This window comes from Grampus griseus (genome assembly GCF_964374135.1).
Source record: "Grampus griseus genome assembly, chromosome: 1".
Taxonomy (NCBI): Eukaryota; Metazoa; Chordata; class Mammalia; order Artiodactyla; family Delphinidae; genus Grampus; species Grampus griseus.
The window spans coordinates 150971625-150989395 of record NC_139017.1 but is presented as its reverse complement, the minus strand read 5'-3'; the positions used below and the strand labels follow the sequence as shown (position 1 = coordinate 150989395).

Genomic DNA, 17771 nt, shown 5'->3' with positions numbered 1-17771 from the left:
GTCTTTGTCTGGCTTTTGTATCAAGGTAATGCTGGCCTCATAGAATGAGCTAGGATGTATTACCTCTTCAGTTTTTTGGGAAGATTAACTGTTGATGCTGTTCTCATCCAAGCTCTCTTCCTTACTGTTATTGATAACTGAAATGAAGATACCATATGGGTGCTGTAAAGGAAACATGAAAATTTTCATTCAACCACAGTAGTAATGAAAAGATGATAAATTGAATAAACAAAATAATGTATTTCCCTTATCCAGTTGACCCTCAAAAAGTTGTATTTAGGTTGTAATGTACAATAATTGTGACAGTTCCTCAGTCTGTTACTATCTTACATAAATAATAGGAATGTAAATTGGAACAAATTTTCTGGTGCAGAATTTGGCACTATGTAGTCTTAAGAATTATGCATCCTTTGACCCAGCAATACCATTTATAGAACATTGTCCTAAATATTATATATAATAATGCAGAGTTAGAAACCATCATGCCCAGAAACAGGGTCTTGAGTAATAAACTGTGATACACACATGAACTATAAAAATACTGATGTTGAAGAAAATTTTACAAAACAATGTATAATTTGAGTCCATTAAAATACTGCTATTTAGGCATTAAAAAGCCCTCAAACTTAATATTACCTGTTAACAGTGGTCTACTTTTGGGTAGTGATAGTGTAGATTGTTGACATTTTTATTTTTACTTCTCTGTTGATCCATATTTCTTAAACAATAAAGGATATTAATTTTATGAAAAAACAGCAAAAGATATTTTTGAAAATGAAATGAAGTTAGAAAGCATAGTTAAATCCCATGACAGAATGACTATCTAAAAATAATCTTGGTAGGCTGGGATGATGAACTGAATCCAGGATAGATGAATAGGTAGGTAGATAGAGTAATAAGTAAGTAATATTTCTAGATTTTAAAAAAACAACTGTAACCAATATAGAAAGTGTGAGGTGGGGCCTAATAGCAACATATGTAAAAGACTTAAAAGTTGTAATTTACTCTGGCCACTTTCTGAATGTAAGCAGCCAGCTGTTCTCTTCCCATTCCATCTCACACCCAGCTTAGTCTCTTCTAGGGAAACCTCCCGTGCTTCCTCACCAACGGATGTAAAGTCTTGTCACTGTTTGCCCTATCTGTTCTATTGGTGTTTTCTGACTTTGTTCAAGTTACTGTCTACTTGGAATCCTGTTCCCCTCACTTTTGAGTTTTCAAACTTGACCCGTACCTCAGAAATCCAGCTCAAGTGCTATCCCCTGCTGAAAGCCTGTCTGTCATAGTGCAATCACATTTTACTCAAATTTATGTAATTCTGGGAATTTCACGAGTTGAGAAATTAAAATCAGTAAGATTTCTCGTTTTATGTGCAAAATTTGAAATAATGAAAATCCTCCTCTATTAAAAGTCACATAATTTCCTGTTGCCATAGGACATGCAGCTTTAACAAGTACCAGGTATTTTTTGTCATTTCTTTGTGAACCACCAGCATTCTGAACTGTGGAGTATTAATCAGCACTATTGCTGGAAAACTTTCCCCAGAAGCAGTCATTTTAAATGGAAATTAAATGTTGTAAACTCTCAGGAAGAAGGCCAAATGATGACCATGATACTACTTGCTGTAAAAGATTAAAGTTAACACCTGGTGGGGAAAGTAGAGTTTTAAAACACATCTAAAATAGTTGTAGAATTGTGCATTCTGAAAAGTCTTGTAGCACAGTAATTAAGTTTGGGCTCTGGAGTCAGATGACACTAGTTCAAATCCTAACATTTAATACCAGGTGTCTTTTGGAAAATAACTTAATCTCTCTGTGCTTTGGTTTCCCCATTTTAAAAATGAGCTGATGCCACAGCAATCAGAGAAGAAGAGGAAATAAAAGGAATCCAAATCGGAAAAGAAGAAATAAAGCTGTCACTGTTTGCACGTGACATGATACTATACATAGGGGATCCTAAAGATGCTACCAGAAAACTACTAGAGCTAATCAATGAATTTGGTAAAGTAGCAGGATACAAAATTAATGCACAGAAATCTCTGGCATTCCTATACACTAATGATGAAAAATCTGAAAGTGAAATCAAGAAAACACTCCCATTTACCATTGCAACAAAAAGAATAAAATATCTAGGAATAAACCTACCTAAGGAGATGAAAGACCTGTATGCAGAAAATTATAAGACACTGATGAAAGAAATTAAAGATGATACAAATAGATGGAAAGATATACCATGTTGTTGGATTGGAAGAAAACATTGTGAAAATGACTCTACTACCCAAAACAATCTACAGATTCAGTGCAATCCCTATCAAACTACCACTGGCATTTTTCACAGAACTAGAACAAAAAATTTCATAATTTGTATGGAAACACAAAAGACCCTGAATAGCCAAAGCAATCTTGAGAATGAAAAATGAAGCTGGAGGAATCAGGCTCTCTGACTTCAGACTATACTACAAAGCTACGGTAATCAAGACAGTATGGTACTGGCACAAAACCAGAAAGATAGATGAATGGAACAGGATAGAAAGCCCAGAGATAAACCCACGTACATATGGTCACCTTATCTTTGATAAAGGAGGCAGGAATGTACAGTGGAGAAAGGACAGCCTCTTCAGTAAGTAGTGCTGGGAAAACTGGACAGGTACATGTAAAAGTATGAGATTAGATCACTCCCTAACACCATACACAGAAATAAGCTCAAAATGGATTAAACACCTAAATGTAAGGCCAGAAACTATCAAACTCTTAGAGGAAAACATAGGCAGAACACTCTATGACATAAATCACAGCAAGATCCTTTTTTGACCCACCTCCTAGAGAAATGGAAATTAAAAACAAAAATAAACAAATGGGACCTAACGAAACTGCAAAGCTTTTGCACAGCAAAGGAAATCATAAACAAGACCAAAAGACAGCCCTCAGAATGGGAGAAAATATTTGCAAATGAAGCAACTGACAAAGGATTAATCTCCAAAGTTTACAAGCAGTTCATGCATCTCAATAACAAAAAAACAAACAACCCAATCCAAAAACGGGCAGAAGACCTAAATAGACATTTCTCCAAAGAAGATATACAGACTGCCAACAAACACATGAAAGAATGCTCAACATCGTTAATCATTAGAGAAATGCAAATCAAAACTACAATGAGATACCATCTCACACCAGTCAGAATGGCCATCATCAAAAAATCTAGAAACAATAAATGCTGGAGAGGGTGTGGAGAAAAGGGAACACTCTTGCACTGCTGGTGGGAATGTGAATTAGTACAGCCACTATGGAGAACAGTATGGAGGTTCCTTAAAAAACTAAAAATAGAACTACCATATGACCCAGCAATCCCACTACTGGGTATATACCCTGAGAAAACCATAATTCAAAAAGAGTCATGTACCAAAATGTTCATTGCAGCTCTATTTACAATAGCCAGGACATGGAAACAACCTAAGTGTCCATCATCGGATGAATGGATAAAGAAGATGTGGCACATATATACAATGGAATATTACTTAGCCATAAAAAGAAACGAAATTGAGCTATTTGTAATGAGGTGGATGGACCTAGAGTCTGTCATACAGAGTGAAGTAAGTCAGAAAGAGAAAGACAAATACCGTATGCTGACACATATATATGGAATTTAAGGGAAAAAAATGTCATGAAGAACCTAGGGTAAGACAGGAATAAAGACACAGACCTACTAGAGAATGGACTTGAGGATATGGGGAGGGGAAAGGGTAAGCTGTGACAAAGTGAGAGAGTGGCATGGACATATATACACTACCAAACGTAAAATAGATAGCTAGTGGGAAGCAGCCGCATAGCACAGGGAGATCAGCTCGGTGCTTTGTGACCACATAGAGGGGTGGCATAGGGAGGGTAGGAGGAGGGGAGATGCAAGAGGGAAGAGATATGGGAACATATGTATATGTATAACTGATTCACTTTGTTATAAAGCAGAAACTAACACACCATTGTAAAGCAATTATACTCCAATAAAGATGTAAAAAAAAAAATGAGCTGATGATAAATCACCTAGCTCTTCAGGTTGTTGTATTAAATGTTCGTAGCATGTAAAGCTCTTAGGAAGATACCTAGTGCATACTGTGTGCTCAAAAACAATAACTATGGTTATTCCACCGGAAAAATTAGTCTTGAACTATTTGAGTTTTAAATTGGAATGCATCCCTGCATAAAATATGACCATCATGAAGAAAAGAATTCTCCTTCCTTGATAGTTTCAGAGAATAGGATGCTACCAGTCTCTTTAAAACCATGTAGTAAGGAATGTATGAAACCATGTAGTGAGGAATATAGATAGAATTGGGATAGGGAAGAGATTCTTTCCTTCACTGTAAACATAATACTTATTAAAGAAAATTTGGGAAGAATTTCAGAAAATTATAAAAATGATAGAAAATTGTTTATAATCCTACTACTACTCCAGTGCTAATAACCGTATTAGCTGAGTTCCTTCTAGTTATTTTCCCTGTGCATTAATTTTTTGGGGTACAAATACGTTATGACTACAACACATACACAGAACTGGAGGATATTTAGCCTAGAGAAGTAAACTGTTGTAGCATTCCAGGTGAGGGATGTTGGGGGCCTGGTCTAGGTTACTGTCTGTAGAAATAAAGCATAAGATCACAGACAAAGGTATTTCTGCAGTTGAATCAGCAAACTTTGGTGTGGTGGTTTCAAGGACAGGTTTTTTTAGCTCTGGCTCCTGAAAAGAGGCAGATGGAACATAGGAGGAAGAACATATTTGCTGGGGAAGATGTTTGTTTTCAACATGTTGAATTTTAGATTTGACTAGGACATCCAGATGGAAATGTCTAACAGGCATTTGAGGTATATAGCAAGGACTTGAGAGATAATCTGCCTTGGATATGAATGAGAGCACCCCAGTAAGAATGTTTAAAATTATCAAAGATGGTACCTGATTGGGCTAATTTATCTGACCTCTCAGTGTATTTAGTTCTTTAAGGGCAGGATAAGAGTCTTCATCTCTAGTACCCAGCACAGTATTGCCACATAGTAAGCTTTTGTAGCGTAAATGCATTTACTGAAACAAAGAGAAGAGGCCATTAATTTGGTCTCTGAAGAATGCCAGTGAACTTGAGGGAGTCATAGTTATCATTTATTGCCCCTTTCTTATTCAGTTTTGTTGGTGTCTAAAATTTAAAAGTCTAAAGAAAAATAAGAGACTTCCATTTTTCTTTTCTGCTTCTGATGGAATTTTGTTTACATGAGGTACTTAAAATGTCATTTGGATGGCTGTAATTCATTCAGTTTCATCTTGCATTTTTAAAAAAGATGATAATGAAGATTGTTCCAGTGATTCTTCCAATGTCCAGAGTACGCTCATAGTGGACATGTTAAGGACACCTCCTTAATGTGATTAACATGTAAGGGGGGAAAACATTTAGGAATATAAAAAATATATAAATCAGTATAGGGAAAAACGTAAACATAAATAGTCATGGGGTATTGAATCTTTGAAATTGTGTAACTTGTTGGGAGTCTTATTGGATTGTCTGTGTCAGAAGATACTAGATTGGTGGCAGGAGCTTCTGAGTGGGAAGGTGGACTGTGGAAAGAATAACCTCATCTGTATGCACTATGCCCTTCTCTTTGCATACTTTAGCCAGTAGTTGGTTAATTTGCATGTGTGGTTTCAACTATCATGCTGTGTTGACTCATTCTGAAAGCTCCACGAGGATAGGCCCCCATCTCTTTCCCCCCAGTACCTAACTCCTTACTAGAGTAGGCGCTCAAAAAATATTTGTCAAATGAATAGAATGATGAGTTTATTCAGTAAAATGGTAAATTTATTCAGTAAACATTTAATGAGACTTGAATGTCCTATGGAGATGGAAGGGGGTAGAAGAGTGTTAGGCCTGTAAAGATTGATAAGATAAATCTGACCTCCGGAGCATAAAATCTGCTACTGAATATAAATTTGTAAAGCCCTCTGGTTTTCAGATTAACCAATGCAGACAGTAAGTAATTTGCTGATCTAAAACAATCTCTTTCTGACATAGATTTTAATAAATTTCTTCAGAGAGATTATGTGAAATCTTTTTTATGTAACTGATAAGCACATGATTCTGCATTCCTTCTCTTCACTGTTTTAGCTAGAAAGGATTGTTGTGGGGTCAGTTTTATGATCCTGTTATTATTTTTTTTTCTTATTTTACTAAAATTTGGGATTTGATTAGATGGGGACATAATGCTTTTCTGAAAATACAGAAAGAGCCCACTTCTCTAAAGTGACTGTGATAAAGCAGCAAGATACTGAATTGAAATGGGTGTACTAAAATAGCTTAACTGGCTTGATCAGTCAAGTATGCAAAGATCAGATAATCCAGTGTGTTAGTTAAGAGAGCTTTTACTGTATGTGGTATAATGGTTGATCATATATTTCCCTGTTAAGTTTGTTTGTTTTAAATAATCAAGACTAGTCAGTTCTTAATTATCAGAACAGATATAGGGGCTGTTATTGTGAAAACTGCAGAAAAAACTGCAGAAGATCAGTGGAATCCTGCAGTGCCACCACAGCTATTGGTAGTTTGCTAAGCAGAAAAATCAGAAGACAGGAAGTTAGAAGAAATTATTATTGAAGTAGCCTTAACTCCCTAGCCCAGTCAGAATGTGTGTTCTAGGGGGGGAAAACTTGCACAATTCAAGTCTTAACCTAACGAGATGTATCAGTTAAGCATAAGCAAAACCTATTCAGTTGTTAGAGGAAAGAAATATATTAATAGTAGGGAGAGCAACTTTGTGGAACCTAGAAAGAGAGACCCCAAACCAGAATTTGGCAGATTTTCCACACTGTCCAAAGAGAACAGAAGCCAGCTTTCTGTCGTCATTTGAACACATGTAATTTATCAGGCTTTATTGTGGTTGTGTTTTCCTTTTTTTTAGATTTTAAACTCACCAGATAACCTCTTATGTCAAAGTATGGGGAATGGGGACCATAGGTGGTAATATGACTGTCCCCCATTGTAAACAAATGAACTGGCATTTGGCATATATATTAGTTTTTGAAATAAACTTCATTAAAAATAAAAACCTCAACCTTTTATAAATTGGTAAGTATAAATTAAGCCTAATATGTTCTACGTGTGTAGAAAAAAGAGCTGAGAGGGCTACACTCAGCAATAAGTCTCTTGTGTAAGTCAGGGATCATATTCTTATCCTTGTATACCCAGTGTATTGGCACATGGTTGGTGTTCAATTTAATGTTGTATTAATGAAACGCTACTGAATTTCAGAGATGGTAACTCCAGACCTCTAGTGAGAACAACTATAGGCGTTTTATGGCTTTATTCTTAGATTTATTCTCATGTCAAAAGAGCAGTCTGCCTTTTCTTTAACTCAGCAGAAACAATTCATTAAGTGATGAAAATAGAATCCTCTAAACAAACCAGATGCGAATCAAAACTGCAATGAGATATCATCTCACACCGGTCAGAATGGCCATCATCAAAAAAATCTACAAACAGTAAATGCTGGAGAGGGTGTGGAGAAAAGGGAACACTGTTGCACTGTTGGTGGGTATGTAAATTGATACAGCCACTATGGAGAACAGTATGGAGATTCCTTAAAAAACTACAAATAGAACTACCATACGACCCAGCAATCCCACTACTGGGTATATACCCTGAGAAAACCATAATTCAAAAAGAGTCATGTACCAATATGTTCATTGCAGCTCTATTTACAATAGCCAGGACATGGAAACAACCTAAGTGTCCATCAACAGATGAATGGATAAAGAAGATGTGGCACATATATACAATGGAATATTACTCAGCCATAAAAAGAAATGAAATTGAGCTATTTGTAATGAGGTGGATGGACCTAGAGTCTGTCATACAGAGTGAAGTAAGTCAGAAAGAGAAAAACAAATACCTTATGCTAACACATATATATGGAATCTAAGGGGGAAAAAAAAGGTCATGAAGAACCTAGGGGTAAGATGGGAATAAAGACACAGACCTACTAGAGAATGAACTTGAGGATATGGGGAGGGGGAAGGGTAAGCTGTGACAAAGTGAGAGAGTGGCATGGACATATATACACTACCAAACGTAAAATAGATAGCTAGTGGGAAGCAGCCGCATAGCACAGGGAGATCAGCTCGGTGCTTTGTGACCACCTAGAGGGGTGGCATAGGGAGGGTGGGAGGGAGGGAGACGCAAGAGGGAAGAGATATGGGAACATGTGTATATGTATAACTGATTCACTTCCTTATAAAGCAGAAACTAATACCATTGTAAAGCAATTATACTCCAATAAAGATGTTAAAAAAACAAAAAGGCAAATAAAAGGTGTATGCATCTGTTAGACAAAAAGGAAGGGGTAGTGCATTTGAGAACAAAGATAGTCTTGTTTGTTTCATTGTCTTTATTTTTTTTTAATAATTAAAACTCTAACTTTATTTTTTAGACCTTATTGCAATATGCAAGCAGCAAGAATGCATCAGAACATATTGTGTATCTTCTGGAGGTATATCGACTTGCCATCCAAAGCTTTGCCAGTGCTCGCCCATATTTAACTACTGAATGCGAAGATGTCCTCTTAGTGCTTGGCAGATTAGTACTGTAAGTTTAAGAACTTAAATCCCTCTTAAAATTGAGTATTTTTGGTTGTAATGTTTGCCTGACTTCTCTTTACTATGGCATCACATTGTTCAAAGCAACATCAGGGTCATACCTTTGAATGAAATTTCCTTAGCTCTGAGCCTTTATATTCACATTTTCAGGAGATAAAGTATAAGTGAAGGTCCAGCCAAGCAACATAATCTTTAATTGCCTCGAGTCTCTTTTCCTACTCAGGCTTAGAATGATGCATTTTCTCTCTGTCCTTAGGAATAGATCAAGTGAAGTGACAAGAGTATCTGGAAGCTGTGGTGGTCTTTGAGGAACACTTTGGGGGGAAACGCTGTGAAATTCTGCAATACAATTATATTATTTGAACTAAGAATTATACTAGCAGAAAATATCAGGGTACAGTATAAGATTACCATCCCAAGGGTCCATGATAATCTAGCTGCTGTTTTAATATTTGGCTGCCTAATAGCAGACAGAGTTACACCTTTAATGTATTTATTTGCAAATTGAAAAAATACAACAGCTGTTAGTTTTTAGTTGTGGAATCACCTTGATTCAGTTTGCAGATTGTTTGGTGGGATAAATTCTAGTCTGGGTGGTCCATTTTATTTTTCTCTGGTCTTACCTGTTTTCCTTCCTATTTTCCCAAACCCCAAACCTCTAACTTTATACTTTTTTTTTGCCACATAAACATTCCTGGTTTTATAATCCCATTATTCCTCCTCTAAAGCCTCATAGTTTTTCTTTTTTCTCTTTTTTGAAGTTGAAAATATAACAATGTTGAATGAAAATTTGAAGAGTGAAAAACAAATTTAAAATAGTCTAAATAAATGTAAAATGTATATTCAGTATCACTGTCATACTGTACTTGATTATGACTATAACCACCGTTATATACTGACTTAGTTATTCATATTCTAGGAGTTGCTTTGAATTACTGCTTTCAGTGTCTGAAAGTGAACTGCCATGTGAAGCCTGGGTACTCTTCCTTCAGTCTTTACAGGTGAGTTGATGTGGCCTCAAAAAAGGTCTCTGTTTAGGTATTCAAGACATGTAGTTAATTTCTCCCAGCAAACTAAAATTGGAAACTTAGAACAAAAACAAATTCATTATATATTGGTAGTAAGTTCATGAAATGAGGAGGCCTTCCAGATGAAGGGAGTGTGCTAAAAGTTTCTTTTTTCCTTATCATTTGGTTTTGTTAGCCTTTACATAGCTTAGAAACAACACAAAAAGTTTTCATTCTTCAGACACAAAGTTTTAGGCAGAATAAAGCCATTAAAAATGTAAAATTGTATATGTTTATAAGGTAGCAGTATTTGCTTCATTGATAGTACACTTATCTAGTAATTTCCCCCTAACACTTCAGGGACTTACAGTGCTAAGTCTCTTAAACCGTCAAAATAGTCATCAGAGATTCTGTGCATGCATTTTCAACAGGAGAGCTACGTTGGCTCTTATATTGGCTTGATTATCAGAATTCTTAGATGAGCAGATCAGAAAGTAGCAAGTTGGGGAGGGGAGAGTAAGGTAGGAGGAAAAACAATAGGAAGCAAATTTGCCTGTTACCAGTAGAGATAGAAAAACTATTTAAAGAAAATAGACATAATTAAGTAAATAGCTACCATTCATTTATTATCATTAATTATGTACCAAACAGTACTCTACATTGTTTTTACATTTTGTATCTTTTAATCAAATTGCAAACCTTATACCATAGAGATCATTTGAATCTCCATTTATAAATGGGGAGACAGGCATAGAGAGGTGAATTAGCTTGCCCAAAGTTACACCTAGATTAATACCTAGAGCTTGCTTTGTTTAACTGCTTCCTCGAGGACACAAACTCCATAGTAGCTTGCACTTGTTTCATGAAGGCATAAGTAAAGATTTGCATGTTAACAGACACACCTCGTTATCTGGAAGTTTCTTTCCTCTAGGATAAAAAATCCAAAATGAAATGATATAATGTTAATCTTTAGATTTTCTGTTTGAGGAGAAGAATTCTTTGTCATGCTCTTGGCCTGATTTAATCCCTGTAATGTCCTAACTCTTCACATATTCATACAGCTGCTGTTAAAATCATCTTTCATACAGAGCATATTGATTTTGTCATTCTGCCTGCCAGTAGTTTTGTCCTGGCACACGACATTCTAGAAGGGCAAGTGTACTTATTCTTATTAAGGCTGTTACTATTATTATTAGTAGTATCCTTTGAAGAGAGAATACTCTCATATTTCTTCATTCTTTTCTTAGATTGTATGCCTGAATAAAATAGTTGCCTTCCCTCCGACCTGTGTAACTTTGCCCGATATTTATCAGACATTTAGGATATATATATTCACATTTCTGAATATGTGTTTAATAAATGCAGTAGAGGTACAGATAAATATAAGACATGGTCCCTGTAGAAATCTGAAACATAAAACCTTGAGGTTTTCTTATTTTAGGTGATAAATGGGTAAGGCAGCAGGTAGTTTTGAGGATACTTTTGGTAAAAGAATAGTTTTACAAGAGCAGGCCACAGAGAGCATTCTCAACCACTGTTTATAGCTGTGTAACCCTTCCAGACCTTTTCATTATGGATATAAAAATACGTTCTGAAATGAAATTTTAAATAAAGAAAAATGAGATCCTGTTTTTTTGCAACTTTTTTTAACTTAATGATTTTAACATGGACATGTATCTAGGATTGCATATGTAGTTCTCCCTTGATGACTGCCTGGGATTCTGTTATGTGGTTGCACCATAAATTATTTGGCCAAATCGCTTTGCTGTTTATTGTAAACAGTGGTAGAGTGAACATCTTGTGCTAGTATTTCTGTATTGTAGATTTCAAGATACGGATAGTTTTACCTTAAAAAAGAAACAAATCTAAGTTTTTAAATTACTTTTAAAATTCCACCATAGTTTTTAAGGACTCTATTTAATGTTATTTTTTATTTTTTTAAAGTGCCTGCCTCCCTGCCTCCCTCCCTTCCTTCATTCCTTCCTTCTTCTCTCTTCATTCATTCATTCATTTATTCATTCATTGGCTGCACTGTGAGGCTTGTGGGATCTTACTTTCCTGACCAGGGGTTGAACCCATGCCCCCTGCAGTGGAAACGCAGAGTCCTAACCACTGGACCACCTAATGTTATTTTTTAAAAGTAACTTTGCTATAATATATATATGTGTATGTGTATATATATGTAATAAAGGATTACACATCATTCTTACTCAGAATAAACTGTATTTTGAACAGATGAAAAATTAGAAAATTGTTTTTGTTTTTAACCCAAACAGTGGCTTTTTATTTTAGTTGCTATGTATCATGGGGGTGACAGGGTTCTGCTAAAGTGTAATGGTATAGGGCTGTTAGGTATTACAAATATGTTAACCAGACACAGCACATTCTGACATAGAATCTTCATCTTCACTGCAAAGTAAATGCCTGTTGTCCTAAGTTAAGGAAAAAGAAGCCTGAGGACAGGTCAAGCCATTAAAGGAAAATTATAGCATTTAAATATTGCTGTTAGTTAACTGTTATTTGGAAATATCACTTTCAGTGTCAGTTTTAAAACCTTTCTTAGCAGAAGATAACTCAGTATATGGTGCGTGTGTGTGTGTGTGTGTATTAAAACCCTGTCGTTCTGACATGAAAATTAAGGGGAAAAAAGCGAACTTTATTTTTTATATTTCATTTAGGTGAATATAAGATTATAGTCTTAGGTCTGTGAACATTTTTAACCTATATTTTATTTTCCAAAGAAATACTGCTACCAGTGAAAGCTTATGTTCCTTGAGAATTTCAGCAGTCTAAAATAAAGGAAAACAAGTTAAAATTTTAGAATATGGAAACAACCAATAATCCTCACTAGTAATAAAGGACAGTGAGATATATGCTTAATTATTTATGTCAAGTTAAATTTCTGACCCCTTACCTCCCCGCCCTTTGTGTATATAAGTATTTTAAAGAATAAACTTGGCAATTATATTTTGTTTGTTTTCTGAGGAGATAGAATGACAGCTAATAACTTGCATTTCCATGACTTTTATCTAGAGCCATCTGTCATTTTTCTGTGTACTTTTTAAATTTTTTGGCTGCGCAGCATGTGAGATCACAGTTCCCCCACCAGGGATTGAACCTGCGGCCCCTGCATTGGTAGCACAGAGTCCCAACTGCTGGACCTCCAGGGAAGTCCCTGGAGCCATCTATCATTTTAAAAGTCCTTTGATAGAAGAATTTAAACAATTAAAAAGATATATAACAATAGATGTCATTAAGTCATACTTCTGTTAGAAGGAATAGGTTGCCTGTGTGAATACTGCAGAATCTTTTTTAAAAAAAAGAAATCTGTGCCAGTGGCCTTAAAATAATTGAGTAATTCAAGGATGGAAATTGAATTGTGATCATTTTACCTAGGAGAATTCAGGAAAACATTTTAAAGGTACTCTTTAACTTAGTGAAAATGCCCTAGTTTCATTTTTTAAAAAGCAGCAACAGAATTTCACAAAACTTTGAGGATAGTTTTTTTTCTGCTTATTTATTTTTAGGAAATCCAAGATATAGGTCTTTTCATAGACATTCAGATATATTGAAAGGGCAAAATGACTTTTTATATTGTTTATATTGCCTGTTTTCTGGATATGCTTTTTTTTTCTTCTTTTTTTTAAAGGAGTCACATGATGCATTATTGGAATTTGGGAATAATAACCTACAAATACTGGTTCACGTTACCAAGGAGGGGGTGTGGAAAAACCCTGTTCTTCTTAAAATTCTGTCTCAACAGCCAGTAGAAACAGAAGAAGGTAAGCTTAAAACTATACTGACTATTGAAGGAGGATTTAGTTCTAAGAGAATTAAAATTTTTTTCTCTGTTAAAATTTTGTGAATTTCACCTGTGTATCTATAACCAATCGTTCTCTTATCCTTTGAATAGTAAAAACTAACCATTAGCACTTAATGTTTTGCTTAAGGATTCTTGAATATTTATGTAGTGTTTTAAAAGTATCCCTTTATACTTGTTTTTAAATGTTGCATTGACTGACAATGTTTATGCAGAGTTCCTGAGATAGAAATTAATAATCTGCTTCCAGTCCTTGGTATATAGTAGAGCTTTGCTTATAATGATATTTTGTTTACTGGTTACTACAGCTGAGGATTATGAAAAAAAATTACTTCTTATTTTAAATTTATGAAACATTGGAATTTAGCGTTTTTATAGAGATATGCAAAGAAAGAAAATTCTTACAAAGTTGTCAGTTTAAGTCCAGAAGATTTATGGGTTTGAGTTGACATAGTTGACATTTGCATTTTAGACACACAAAATATCTCATTTTATATGTCCAACAATTATGATTTCATTTGCTTTAAGTTAGTGGAAAGTTAAAAAAAGGATCACATTCTGTTAAGTATGTTTCTGGGATAAGAATGAGTTTCAGAACAGTTTTTATTTACACTTTAGATAGATCTTTTTTTAATTTTTATTTTATTAAAAATTTTTTTTTAAATTTATTTTTGGCTGCATTGGATCTTTGTTGCTGCGCGCGGGCTTTCTCTAGTTGCGGCGAGCAGGGGCTACTCTTCTTTACGGTGCATGGGCTTCTCATTGTGGTGGCTTCTCTTGTTGCAGAGCACAGGCTCTAGGCATGCGGGCTTCAGTAGTTGCGGCACGGAGGCTCAGCAGTTGTGGCTCGCGAGCTCTAGAGCACAGGCTCAGTAGTTGTGGTGCACGGGCTTAGTTGCTCCACGGCATGTGGGATCTTCCCAGACCAGGGCTCGAACTTGTGTCCCCTGCATTGGCAGGTGGATTCTTAACCACTGCGCCACCAGGGACGTCCCATTTTTTATAGATCTTTAGTTCAGTTCTCAGGACAGGCCTTTTGAATGTTGATATCTTAAAATATTACAGTTAGCTTATTCATTCACCAAGTTTGATCACCTATTATTGTATACATGCTGTTTGGGTTTTTCTGTATAGTCAGAAGATTGATAATAAGAGTGTTTAGATTTTCTCTTGGTCCCTTTCCTCTGATAATTCTACTGCTTATCAGTTACACGGACAAGAAAAAAAATGAATAAGGAGAATAGCTGTTAAATAGAAAATAGATTGCTATTTATTGTTTTCTGTTGAGGTTCCCAGTAAATGGCATCCTTTTGTAAATATAGACAGGTGGAGGCTAAATTATTGCCTTTATTATTATTAAAAGTTGTTAGAGGACAGGGCCAAATAGTTGCAAAAGGATCCCAGAATTAGGCAGATCCCAGTCCAGATAAGGCTCCAGGAGTGAAGAATGCATGACCTTTGTAGATAGGCCCAAGCCCCAGAGGGAAAAGATGGAGTTGCATTAAATGTCCCCAATTTATTTTCCCCAACGTACTAATCAAATATATCCCTCCCACCCCAGGAGTTAACAGTACTCAATTTCTTTTCACATAGAAAAAATGAAGAAATGAGGAGAAGCACTGTTTACCTAATATCCCATGGTATCCTATATATTCAATAAAGATTAAGTTAAGTACCCACTACCTATAAACTGAATGGGTATAGGTTACCTACATATGTAAGGAATTTTTCTGAGAACCACAGCGTAAGTGGTGGGCAGCCTGTTGCCTGCTTACTTCTGCAACTGGCCCTTACTAATTTCAGGTCAACAGATTTAGAAAGCCTCCTTTATAGCTCCATTGCCCTTGCAGCCCAGATATCAACATATTTGATGCTAGAAAGCAGTGACTATCATTTCATTAATTGCCTTTTTTCAATAACATAGTAATCAGAAGCATAAAAGTACAAAGTGTTTAGCCTCCCAAGTAACTCAATAAATGCTTTTTGGTTTAGTTTTTTGAATTAAAAAAAAAGTGTATAAGAATTTTATTTTTCCTGCCACAAATTCTTGAATTTTGTAACCCCATCCCCACCAAAAAACAGTTATTACTGAAGTACGTAATAAGTGCCAATTGTTGACACTTCTGCCTGCCATGATCGTCAGGGAAATGAGCAGGTCCTCCCACCCAGGTATCAAACACCTTTCTACCTCAGGTCACCCCAGCAGCCTACCACAAAACATAGGGCTGGCAAGACCAAGCCCAGCCCCACTGATGGTTCCTGACTTGAGCCCCAGTGCCCACAAACCACCCCTGGTTCCAACGGTGATGGCAGCAGCCCACAGCCCTAAAGACCTCAGGCCCATCAACCTTGGAGACCCCCCTTCCACTGTACTAGAGTGGTTCCAACTAGAGGAAACCCAGAGCTACCATCTGGTATCTGCTAGTTTTTCCAGCTGACCTGTGCCCTACCCAGCACCCTCCTTCCCCCCTTAATTCATGACATCAAAGCACTGGCTTTTCCCCATTTTTCTTGAGACTCAGGAGGGCCAAAGCAGCAGCCTTTTGTTCTTTTTTTCCTCTCCCCTACCAAGGGTTGAAGGCAGAGATCCATCCTAATTGTTCAGAGGTACTAACTTCCTCCCCTAAATCAAACTGAGAAGGAACCAGCCAGCTCTTACTTCTTCCTGGTGGTTTTTCTTTCCCACCCCAGTTCATTTTTTCCCTTCTACTACCTACCTCTGAAGCCATTTTATGAATTATCATGTGCCACCTGAGCCTTCAGTAAAAACAAAAACACTCTCTTCTGTTAAAAAAGAAAACAAAATTTTTAGCTGGACCTTAAATGTTACCATTTTTTACATGTTGAAGTATATATGAGGTAAACTGTCATGATGTTTGCACCTTACTTTTAAGTGGCTGAGAAAAAGAAAAGCTAGATAAAGAAATATGGCAAAACAGTTCAGTTGTTGAACCTAGATGGAGGAGAGGGTATATGATTAAACATTTTTTTTTGTATTAAAATGTTTAGAAAAAATAATATACAGAAGGGATCACAGTTGGGAGTGAGACATCTTAGTGTACACTTCATTGTGTCATTTTAAATATTGAAATGTATGTATGGATTTCCTTTTTAAAAATACAGTTAAGTATTGATTTTAACATAACTTAAAATGATTTTTAAAATGCAAGTCTGATCTGTGTGTTAAAAATTGATATAGTGGTTTAGCTGTGGCTGTAATATGTTGAGTAAAATAGTTTTACCTCATAGAAATAATAGCTACAATTTATAGAGTGCCTGCTGTGTGATGGGCACAGTATTAGTGTTTTCTATCTCCTGTAATCCATTAAACAGGCAAGAGATTACACATGCCCAAGGCCGTGTAGTTAAAACTGTGGAGGCAGGATCTGGGCCCAGATGAGGAGATATCTAAAAGTTTTTGATTGACTAAAGTGATAACCATTGATTGCTAAATACATGGTTTTATTAAACATCTGTAATATATAAAGCATTGTGCTTAGCGCTGTAGGGAATACAAAAGTTAACAAGGCATGGTATTTGTACACAAATTGCTGACAGTGTAATAAGGGGGATATCAGGGACAAATAATAGCAAGTAGTATTGAGCATTTACTCTGCACTGGCCCTCTGCTTCGTGTCTTACTTGCATTCCGGTATTTCATTTATGATTCTTTCATCTCTTTGGGGTAGATATTACTAACCTTTTCATAGATGAAGAAACTTGAGGCTCAGACAGGTCTACTAATTTCCAAGGGCTTCACAGCTAGTATATGTGAGAGTCATGATTCAGCCTCAGTTTTGTGATTCCACAACCTGAGATCTTAACCTTCATACACTCTAATCATTTATTATTGTACTTAAAGAGAAAACTAAGCGTGGCAAAAGAAGTAAAATGCTGTGGGAATTTAGAAGGGAGTGGCTTGTATAGATAACGTGCCTGTTTTCAGGTGTGAGATTTGTGAAAATGCATACAAGTTGGTAGAGCAGATAAATAGAGCATAATCTGATATTAGGCAGTTTAGGATGTAGGGGACAGATGTGGCAGGAAATAATATGGAGGAACTAGGTTGGAGAGAATTTTAAAAAGAATTGCTAGGACACAGTAACTAAGTTGATTTCCTTAGGAAAGGAGTTGGCAAGGAAGGATAATGCCAAAATTTCATTTCTTTATGATTGAGAGAATACCATTACTGAAAATAGAAGTAAGGAACAAGGAGCTATTTGAGATATGATTGTGAGTTCATTTTGTGGGATTTAGTGCTTGTGGGACTAAAATAGAGAAAAGTCCAAATGCAAATGATCTATTTTCTGTCCATGCCTTTT

At 35.9% G+C, this 17771-nt stretch overlaps 1 protein-coding gene across 1 annotated transcript in view; it reads left to right on the top strand.

Annotated features, from left to right (window-relative positions):
- Positions 1 to 17771, top strand: part of RLF (RLF zinc finger) — a gene marked incomplete at its 5' end in the record, with an annotated part of 82965 nt that overhangs the window by 23563 nt on the left and 41631 nt on the right. Inside the window, 3 exons of the mRNA XM_082673238.1 lie at positions 8457 to 8611; positions 9542 to 9623; positions 13279 to 13411. Coding sequence (XP_082529364.1) covers positions 8457 to 8611; positions 9542 to 9623; positions 13279 to 13411 — 370 coding nt within the window. The remainder of the gene's footprint in view (positions 1 to 8456; positions 8612 to 9541; positions 9624 to 13278; positions 13412 to 17771) is intronic.